The sequence below is a fragment of the Hemitrygon akajei genome, unplaced genomic scaffold (genome assembly GCF_048418815.1).
Source record: "Hemitrygon akajei unplaced genomic scaffold, sHemAka1.3 Scf000080, whole genome shotgun sequence".
NCBI classification, from domain to species: domain Eukaryota; kingdom Metazoa; phylum Chordata; class Chondrichthyes; order Myliobatiformes; family Dasyatidae; genus Hemitrygon; species Hemitrygon akajei.
In genome coordinates, this window is record NW_027331966.1 from 248,177 (window position 1) to 258,871 (window position 10,695).

The 10,695-nt window shown below is 44.3% G+C and overlaps 1 protein-coding gene across 1 annotated transcript in view; it reads right to left on the reverse strand.

Moving 5' to 3' along the window:
- Positions 1-9,804, reverse strand: part of LOC140722580 (NACHT, LRR and PYD domains-containing protein 3-like) — a 199,837-nt gene extending 190,033 nt beyond the window's left edge. Inside the window, exons 1-4 of the mRNA XM_073037295.1 lie at positions 9,664-9,804; positions 5,146-5,238; positions 1,755-1,921; positions 50-221 (exon numbers count right to left, since the gene is read on the reverse strand). Coding sequence (XP_072893396.1) covers positions 50-221; positions 1,755-1,921; positions 5,146-5,238; positions 9,664-9,724 — 493 coding nt within the window. The 5' untranslated portion in view covers positions 9,725-9,804. The remainder of the gene's footprint in view (positions 1-49; positions 222-1,754; positions 1,922-5,145; positions 5,239-9,663) is intronic.
- Positions 9,805-10,695: the final 891 nt, after the last annotated feature.

Sequence of the window (10,695 nt, forward strand, 5' to 3'; positions counted from 1 at the left end):
GTGTGCTGTATTCAATCCAAATTTGAATTAATCTCTGATATAATCTCACCATACATCTGTATTTCCTTCAGTATTTTGTCCAACGTTGGGACACCAATCCGCATTTTCACAAAGGTTTCCCACATCACCCTCCGGGCGCGGGAGCCTTTCTCCATCACCAGGCTCAGGAGGAGTTTAGAACTGTCCGCCCGCTCTCCCTTATCAGCGAGATCAGAGATTTTCTGTGAAGAGTAACGGTGAACATATTGGGGACTGACAGATTCACACAGAGAATAAGAAGTAAATGATGTGCTCTGTAACGGGATCACACTGAGCAGTCACCCGGACGGGTGCTGATCCTGTCTGGACATGGACTGTACATTCTGAGTGCAGAGCACACGGAGGGACATTCACCGTGAACCTGGTCCACCAGTCAATGAGATCCTGGCTGGTCTGTGACCGCTTCATTGACGTGGCTCCAAATCCATAAATAATTCCTCACTGGATTTGACGGAGCAAAACAGAAATATGAAAATAACCATCACAGATGAAAGAAATCAGGAAGGTTATTGTATCAGCGTGAGCAGTCTCAGAGAAGTTTGCAGAAAAGATGATGTGATTCATCTCCTCATTCCGCCAGTGTCCAACATGACAGCGGATTACCAGCTGACACCTGATGCCTTTCCTTTGCCTTTTCCAGTGGAGATTTATTCAGAGATTACACATTACAACATGGCAGTATTGACCGATTCACACTGTTTGCAATTCCAGATTGAAACACAGTCATTTCCACCCAGAACAGAACACACTAATGCTCCTGTGGCATACACAGATGATGCCCTGGTTCTCACGGCCATCCTGCCGTCACGCTGCACGGTCTTCCCAAAATAAAATTTCCTACCGTATTTGATGACACCAAGGTTAGAGGTGTTGTGGATAGTGTGGAGGGCTGTCAGGGGTTACAGCGGGACACTGATAGGATTCAAAACTGGGCTGAGAAGTGGCAGATGGTGTTTAAATATAAATATAATATAATGATAAGTGTGGAGGATCAGAGGGATCTTGTGGTCCGAGTCCATAGGACACTCAAAGCAGCTGGGCAGGTTGACTCTGTGTATAAGAAGACGTACGGTGTATTGGCCTTCATCAATCATGGAATTGAATTTAAGAGCCGAGAGGTAATGTTGCAGCTATATCGGACCCTGGTCAGACCCCACTCGGAGTACTGTGCTCATTTCTAGTCGCCTCACTACAGGAAGGATGTGGAAGCCATAGAAAGGGTGGAGAGGAGATTTACAAGGATGATGCATGGATTGGTGAGCACGTCTTATGAGAATAGGTTGAGTGAACTGGGCCTTTACTCCTCAAAGCGACAGAGGATGAGAGGTGACCTGATAGAGGTGTATAAGATGATGAGAGGCATCGATCGTGTGGATAGTCAGAGGCTTTTTCCCAGGGCTGAAAAGGCTGGCACAAGAGGGTGGTGAGTGCGTGGAATGGGCTGCCGGCAATGGTTTTTGTATGTTTCTATACCTATTTAAACTCATTTATTGCAACCTCATTTAATTGTTACCCGCTCCTCTTGCTCTGAACATTTGGCTGCCACTGGGGGTATTTACACCTCTTTCAATCATTGCTTCTGATTCACAGTTTTAAGAATTATATACATTTATTTGTGAAATATTTTTATGCTTTACTATCCGATGAGTGAGAGTTCCGACACCCATCAGTCCTGTGATGTGTGAAAATTCAAACCCATTCTCCCTCACACTCACCCGATGTTCCTCTCCGCTGAACTGATTCTCGGCCGTTAACGCCAGGCTCACTCCGTGCACCCCTCCTTCCATCGCCTGCTCCAGCCTGTCCCGGTAGAAGTCCATCAACTGCAGCAGCTGGGAATCGTCCCAGCTTGCCAGGAGCTCGGTGATCACTGAGCCTGGACCTGTGACAGAAAATGGAGAAAATTAAAGACAATACCGAACACCTATAGGTCAGTAAATTTCTCTTTGGAGCCTAAAGACGGGGATTCTGTGCAGCAGGTGACGGAACACAATCCGAAATAGACGCACTAATGTGTTACAATTTGAAAGGACAAGTCAGGGAAGGAATTACACAGTGAAAGACAGGACAGTGCAGAGTGCACTGAGAAAGTAGATACAACCCAAAGGAATTTAATTAATTGAAAGTAGTGTCACGTGGAGATAGGGTTGTAAAGAAAGCTTTGATGCAAAGGATGTTATAAATCTAACTGTTGAGGATAGGCACACACAATGCTGGAGAAATTCTGCAGGCAGTCAGCAATTAAGGAGACGTTTATACAGCCGACGTTTTAGGCTGGGACGCTTCCAGAAATATTGATTCCCATAGCTGCTGACTGACCTGCTGAGATCCTCCAGCATTTTGTGTGCATTGCTTTGATTACCGGAATCTGCAGATTCTCTCGTCTCTGTTGAGCAGAGAAATTGGCATGTCTTGTTGGAGTCGTATGGGTCGTTTGCGAGGTCTGATTTGGAGTATTGCGTGCAGTTCCAACTTGGATCAGCTTTGGAGGCATTCAGTTCTCAGTAATTACACCTGCGTTTACCTACTTCAGAAACTTGCCTTCAACGGGCAAATGGTGCCTCAGAAACTGACAGGCAGCGATAAACCGAGACAGTTTGAATGTTGTGAGATACCTAACATTACCTTAGTCAAATTACAACCGTTGGTGGAAACAGAGGACAAGTTTCAACTTTATGAACTCTGATTCTACCTCATCTGGGCCACTGCGTACCGTTCCAATTGCCCCACTACCGGAGGGATGTTGAGGCTTTAGAGAGGGAGCAGAAGATATTTACCAGGATGCTGCTTGGTTTAGAGGGCATGTGCTATCATGAGAGGCTGGATAAAATTAGATTGTTTCTCTGGATCATCGGAGGCCGACGGGGGCTCTGACAGGCTGACAGGATTCTGAGAGGCATAGATAGTGTGGACAGAGAGAATCGATTTCCCACAGTTTAAGTATCTATTACCGGAGGGAATATATTGCAAGTGAGGGGGTATAGAGTGAAAGGGGATGTGAGGGACAGCTGTTTTTATAAATGACAGAATCGTGGCTGCCTGGAAGGTACTGTCTGGTAAGGTGGTAGAAGCTTTTAAGAGACATTTTGATACGCACATGGATGTAAGGAAGATGGGGGCATGTGGACATGGTGTAGGAAGGAGAGGTTAGAGTTTGGGCATGTTTGATTTGTTTCATATCCATTTCGGCACAATATTATATACCTAATGGCTTATTCCTGTGTTATACTCTTCAATGTTCAATGAACGTTCACTTACCTTTCAGCTCACTGGGAAACTGTAGTAAAAGTTGAGCACGAATTAGTGGATGGGAAGGTTCACAACTTGTTTGAATTTAAACAAATTGAGGAAATCATTTTTGTAATATTTTGAAGTGTGCTGTGTTGTGATTCAAATTTAAATTAATCTCTGATATTATCTCACCATACATCTGGATTTCCTTCAGTACTTTGTCCAACGTTGGGACACCAATCCGCATTTTCACGAAGGTTTCCCACATCACCCTCTGGGCGCGGGAGCCTTTCTCCATCACCAGGCTCAGGAGGAGTTTAGAACTGTCCGCCCGCTCTCCCTTATCAGCGAGATCAGAGATCACTGCTCCGGGCTCCATTTTCACAGACATGATGGGCTTATGGATGTAGTGAGCTTCCCATCCAGACGGTCACAGTTTAACTAATTGCAATATTATTTATAGATATTTTCAGTCCTTTGCACCTTCCTTGCCGCAATCCCACAACCCTCGGTTTCCCTGTCCTAATTCCCATCTCACCCTTCCACAGTGTCTATCACACAACACCGGCAGACAGGAATTTCAGCTTCTGTGGACTGAGCTGAGGAATATGTCCCCCAGTCTCACCCTCTCTGACACTGTAGCAGTGTTTGCACTAGGGAGTGCAGATGTGAACACAGCGGGGTTCATCTGCTGCTCTGTGGATGAACAGACCAGTTGGGATGTTAGCTGCTTTTCTAATTAAAGTGATGCTATTATTACTATTCTGTGACTGGAACTTCAGTGGACGTCCCACTCTAAGAAAAGATAATCTGCAGGAACTGGGGGAGTTTAGAAAATAGTTAAGGGTGAGGCTGTTCAGGAGGGGGCAGTGGCTGACAAGGGAAGGTTTTGACTTTTTTGGTGTGAAGAAATATAAATTTTTATTTCCATTCTCCAGATCGCCCCCTCCTCCACTCAGACTCCGGTGGAGATCTGTAGTTGCAGGCCCCAGAGCAGTGTGACCACTTTCCTCAAACTCGCCAGCTCTTTGCCTCTTTCCTCAAAAAGTCCTTTGAAAGCTGTCCCACTAGCAAAGATGTTTCCCTGTGCCTCACTGTGTTCTCTGTCACAGTGCCAGTATTTACCTGGTCAGATCCTCGTGGCTCAACAACTTAACCGCCCGACGCAAATTACAACCGTTGATGGAAACAAAGATCATGTTTCAACCTTATGAACTCTGCTTTGGCCACATCTGTTTTGAAAGGACTCTGCTAATTCCTGAGAATATAGTAACCCATCACCATCACTCTCCTGGTACTGCCCATCACCGCCGCTTTGCTCTGGGTTACTGTCTGCCTGCCTGGTCAACCCCTTCCTCAGCAAATCTCTGGGATTTCTCACAAAATGCTGGAGGTGCTCAGTAGGCCAGGCAGCATCTATGGAGGAGAATAAACAATCAATGTTTCGAGCCAAGGCCCTTCATCGGACTGGTGATGACGGGACAGAAATTCTAGATATTGCTGTATTACTTTCTATTCCTTGTGGTCCCGATCTGAAACGTTAACTGTTTATTCCTCTCCATGGATAATTGCCTGACCTGCTGAGTACTGCCAATATTTTGTGTGTCTTTGTTTCACCCAAAACTTTCAGCATCTGCAGAATGTCTTGTCTTCTGGAGTAACTCGTTATTTTAATGTGCATCACAATCTGTTAGAGGAGCAGGAGCAGACGGTAAATGTACTCCTTCCACGTGTGTCTGTGTTTCCCCCTGAAATGTTAACTCTCTCTCTCATCTCTCTGCTCAGTTTTCACATTTTGTGAATTGCCATTATTGAATTAAACCCAGACGGAGAATCCGCAGAGTATTTATAAATTAAATTACTTCACCAACATACCCGTGTCCTTACTCGATGTTGACGTCACTGGAGCTCCTCCTCTGCTCCAACGTTGACCCATTTTGTGGACAGGAGTTTTCAGTTTTTGCTGCTCTGTAACAAAAAAAAATAACAGGAGGGTCAAACATTAATTGGGGTTTAAAGCAGAACACTGTTTTGTTTTTCAACTGAGGTGAACACTTCCAAACATCTTGGGCCTATCCACTGAACACGTGACATGGCCGGATCCACCTGCACCCATCCACCCACAATCACACAATGTCCATTTCCGCTCTCCATGGATTGTGCACTGGACCAGGATTCTCCAGTGTATCTACTCTCTGTATTGCAGGCAATTCCCTTTTAGGAACCAATTTTGTGTCCTGGACCGGGAGTGATGAGTCTACGGAATGCAAGCCAGGTTGAGCAGACAGAGCCCACTGCTTTGGTCCTGCTATCGCTGGTGGCGCTGTGGTGAGTAATGGACAAGTGTTACAGCGGTGTGGGCTGAATCATTTCTCCTGACGATGAGACTTCTATTCCTCTCGTCACTGGATTATACAGATTTCTCAGTCACACCTGATTCTCACCGTCTCCTTTCAGGTGAACATCGCCTGGCATTGACACCTATGGCAATATATGATTTGTGTCTATACAGATAGATAGATAGATAGATACTTTATTCATCCCCATGGGGAAATTCAACATTTTTTTTCCAATGTCCCATACACTTGTTGTAGCAAGACTAATTACATACAATACTTAACTCAGTAAAAATATGACATGCATCTAAATCACTCTCTCAAAAAGCATTAATAATAGCTTTTGAAAAGTTTCTTAAATAGTTTACTTAAATACATTAAATACAATCAACCCCGGCACTTTAACATATCGTACTCCTGGCGGTTGAATCGTAAAGCCGAATGGCATTGGGGAGTATTGCCCTCTTCATCCTGTCTGAGGAGCATTGCATCGATAGCACTCTGACAGAAACACTCTGACAACCTGAACAATGCAATCCCACACATAGCACCATGACATCTTGTCCTGAACCACTATAGTTTTTCCAGCAGGACTTTAAAATTATTATTAGCACCAAAACTTGGTTAAGATTCCTTTGAGCATATCACCTGGCTATTATCAGATAGTTAGTTATATGACACCTTGTTAAACACAATGTCGACACGCCATACATCCAAAACAGTCAGTTCAGAAAAATTGTCAATATAATTAAAAGAGAATGATGGAATTATTCATCAAGACAGAGAGTATGTTAATATTTCAGGTGGAGGACCCTGTATCAGATCTGAGCCTGTGTGTGGGAACCATGTATCTGTTCTCTATCAGCATTGCATCCTGCATTGTGTATTTATGATGTTTTTTTTACGGCAACAAGTTGCATCAGTCGGGGTGTGGTAAATGCAAAGGGAATCAGTTACATAGTTTGCTTTGTTCCATGCAGTACACAGCTGGGGACTGACCGATGTCATATATTTTGTTATTATTAACTCAAATACGATGAATTTATGTTTGGGTACAGATCAGTTTTATCACTTCAAGATTGTATGTTTACTGATTGCTAATAAAGGATGGAATACATATCACCGACTTTTGTAACAATCATTATTGGAGTTGAGGGTGCATCATGCAAGTACAGGAAATGGCCAGCAATGGCAAATTAGCTTGGTTAAATCTCACTGCTAGATTCTCAACAAATGTTTCTCAACCTGCCGATCATTGAAATATTCTGAGATACTGAGTATTTTGCTTCAGTATTCACCGGTGAAAAGGACCTTGGCAATTGTGGGGATGACTTACCGCAGACTGAAACACATGAGTGTATGAACTATAAGAAAGAGCATGTGCTGGATCTTTTGAAAGGTATTCAGTTAGATAAGTCACTGGGACTGAACGAGATATACCCCATGCTACTGTTGGAATCGAGGGAGGAGATTGCTAAGCCTCTGACGATGATCGTTGCATCATCAATTAGGTGGGGAGAAGTACCAGAGGATTGGAAGGTTGCAAATGTTGCTCTCTTGTTCAAGAAATGGAGTAGAGATAACTCAGGAAATTACAGACCAGTTAGTGTTACTTCAGTTGTGGGCATGTTTTGGAGAAGATCCTGAGAGGCAGGCTTTATGAGCATTTGGAGAGACATGGTCTGATTAGGGATAGTCAGCATGGCTTTGCCGAGGGCAGGTCACGCCTTATGAACCTGATTGAATTCTTTGAGGATGTAACAAAACACATTGATGAAGGTAGAGCAGTGGAAGTACTGTATATGGATTTCAGTAAGAGGTTTGCTAAGGTTCTCCATGGAAAGCTCATTCAAAAAATAATGAGGTATGGGATCCAAGGAGACATTTCTTTGTGAATCCAGAACTGGCATGCCCACAGAAAGCAAAGGTCGAATGTAGATGGTTAGTATTCTGCATGGATGACTGTGACTAATATTGTTCCGTTGGGCTCTGTTCTAAGACCTTGATCAGACTCTGCTTGGGAGTACTGTGTTCAGTTCTGGCCACCTCACTACAGGAATCGATATGGATGCTATAGAGAGAGTACACAGGAGATTTACAAGGATGTTGCCTGGATTGGGGAGCATGCCTGATGAGAATAAGTTGAGTAAACTTGGCCTTTTCTCCTTGAAGCAATGGCGGATGAGATGTGACATGACAGAGGTGTATAAGATGAGAGGCTTTGCTTGTGTCGATAGCCAGAGGCCTTTTCTCAGGATTGAACTGACTAAGAAGAGGGAGCATAGTATTCAGGTGCTTGGAAGTAGGTACAAGGGGGATGACAGGGTTACATTTTTCTCACAGAGAGGGATGGGTGTGTGGAATGCACTGGCAGCAATGGTGGTAGAGGTGGATCCATTGCGGTCTTTTAAGAGACTCTTAGATTGGTACATGGAGCTTATAAAAATAAAGGTCTATGCTGCAAGGAAATTGTAGTCAACCTCTAGAGTAGGTTACTCGATTGACACAATATTGTGAGATGAATGGCCTGTAATGTGATTTAGATTTCTATGTTCTATCTTCTTTACATTTTACCTACCGAGGTGCCAAACTGATCATCACTAATAAAATCTCACTGAGATTTCTCAGGTCCTGTTGAATTTATTGCCAAGTTCACAAGTACGGGAAGGTACAGGTACAGAGAAACACTGACTTGTAGCAGCATCACAGGCAAGTACATTCAGATAACACACGGAACAGTAATTATACGATTCTGTGTCACTAACAATATGAGCATACAGTCTCCCACTGTTTGCCCACCGATGAGGTGAATATCTCTGCTCACCACCACTGTGGACTCAGACGTTTCCATAGACGAGTCCCTCATTTCTTTTTCCCGCTGTCAATGGGCTCCTTCCCCAATCCTGCTCCTGGATCCCCCACCGGGGCAAACAACTTCGCAGACCCTATCCTATTCAACCCCTCACACCATATTTATCCTCTCAATTAATTCACCCTCCCTCCTCCTCCTGCTGGGTTCCCTCCCTCCCCAGGGAGATGGCAGCAATCCAGTGGGCCGAGTGGTCTCCTCCTACCTCTCAGCAATTCATCAGACACCGACCGAAGGAGAAGCTTCTTAAACACCCCCAGCTTCCCTCGGAGGGATATTGAAATAATTCAAAAAGCGGGGCATTTACTTTGGGATTTGTTCCGCTTTGACGTGGCGTGAGTGTGAGATGTCCTCAGCGGGGGTAATGCCCTCTCGACTGGCCCATCTCTGCTATTGGGTGTAACCAGTGACTGACATCGCTTTGCACCAATGGGAAGAGTGTAACTCCTCTGTAGACTGTGGGGTGGGGTGGGTGATTCAGGGAATTGTTACCTTAGCCGGTAAAGCTCAACTGTCTGTTGAATGCTGCTCTTTCTTGTCCCCATGGATATACCTCTCTGTTTGCAAAAGACTTTGCTAATTCCTGGGAATCTAGTAACCATCACCATCACTCTCCTGGTACTGCCCATCACCACTGCTTTGCTCTGGGTTACTGTCTGCCTGCCTGGTCAACCCCTTCCTCGGCAAATCTCTGGAATATCTCACAAAATTCTGGAGGTGCTCAACATGTCAGGCAGCGTCTCCGGAGGAGAATAAACAATCAGTGTTTCAGGCCAAGGCCCTTCATCGGACTGGAAATGAGGGGACAGAAATTCTAGATATTGTTACATTACTTTCTGTTCCCCGTGGTCCTGATCCAAAACATCATATTCTTCTCCATGGATGCTGCCTGACCTGCTGAGTTCAGCCAATATTTTGTGTGTCTTTGTGTTGCTTAAAACTTTCAGCATCTGCAGAATGTCTTGTCTTCTGGAGTAACTCGCTATTTTAATGTGCATCACAATCTGTCAGAGGAGCAGGAGCAGACGGTAACTGTACTCCTTCCACGTGTGACTGTGTTTCCCCCTGAAATGTTAACTCTCTCATCTCTCTGCTCAGTTTTCACATTTTGTGAATTGCCATTATTGAATTAAACCCAGACGGAGAATCAGCAGAGTATTTATAAATTAAAATACTTCGCCAACATACCCATGTCCTTACTCGATGTTGACGTCACTGGAGCTCCTCCTCTGCTCCAACCTTGACGCATTTTGTGGACAGGAGTTTTCAGTTTTTGCTGCTCTGTAACAAAAAAAAATTAACAGGAGGGTCAAACATTAATTGGGGTTTAAAGCAGAACACTGTTTTGTTTTTAAACTGAGGTGAACACTTCCAAACATCTTGGGCCGATCCACTGAACACGTGACATGGCCGGATCCACCTGCACCCATCCACCCACAGTCACACAATGTCCATTTCCGCTCTCCATGCATTGTACACTGGACCAGGATTCTCCAGGGTATCTACTCGCTGTATTGCAGGCAATTCCCTTTTAGGAACCAATTTTGTGTCTTGGACCGGGAGTGATAGTCTACGGAATGCAAGCCAGGTTGAGCAGACAGCACCCACTGCTTTGGTCCTCCTACCACTGGTGGCGCTGTGGTGAGTAATGGACAAGTGTTACAGCAGTGTGGGGTGAAACATTTCTCCTGACAATGAGACTTCTTTTCCTCTCGTCACTGGATTACACAGATTTCTCAGCCGCACCTGATTCCCACCGTCTCCTTTCAGTTTAACATCGCCTGTCATTGACACCTATGGCAATATATGATTTGTGTCTATACAGAAACACTCTGACAACCTGAACAATGCAATCTCACACATAGCACCATGACATCATGTCCTGAAACACTATAGTTTTTCCAGCAGGACTTTAAAACTATTATTAGCACTAAAACTTGGTTAAGATTTATTTGAGCACATCACCTGGCTATTATCAGATAGTTAGTTATATGACACCTTGTTAAACACAATGTCGACACGCCATACATCCAAAACAGTCAGTTCAGAAAAATTGTCAATATAATTAAAGCAGAATGATGGAGTTATTCAACAAGACAGAGAATATGTTAATATTTCAGGTGGAGGACCCTGTATCAGAGCTGAGCCTGTGTGCAGGAGCCACGTATCTGTTCTCTATCAGCATTGTATTCTGCGTTGTGTATTTATGATGCTTTTTTG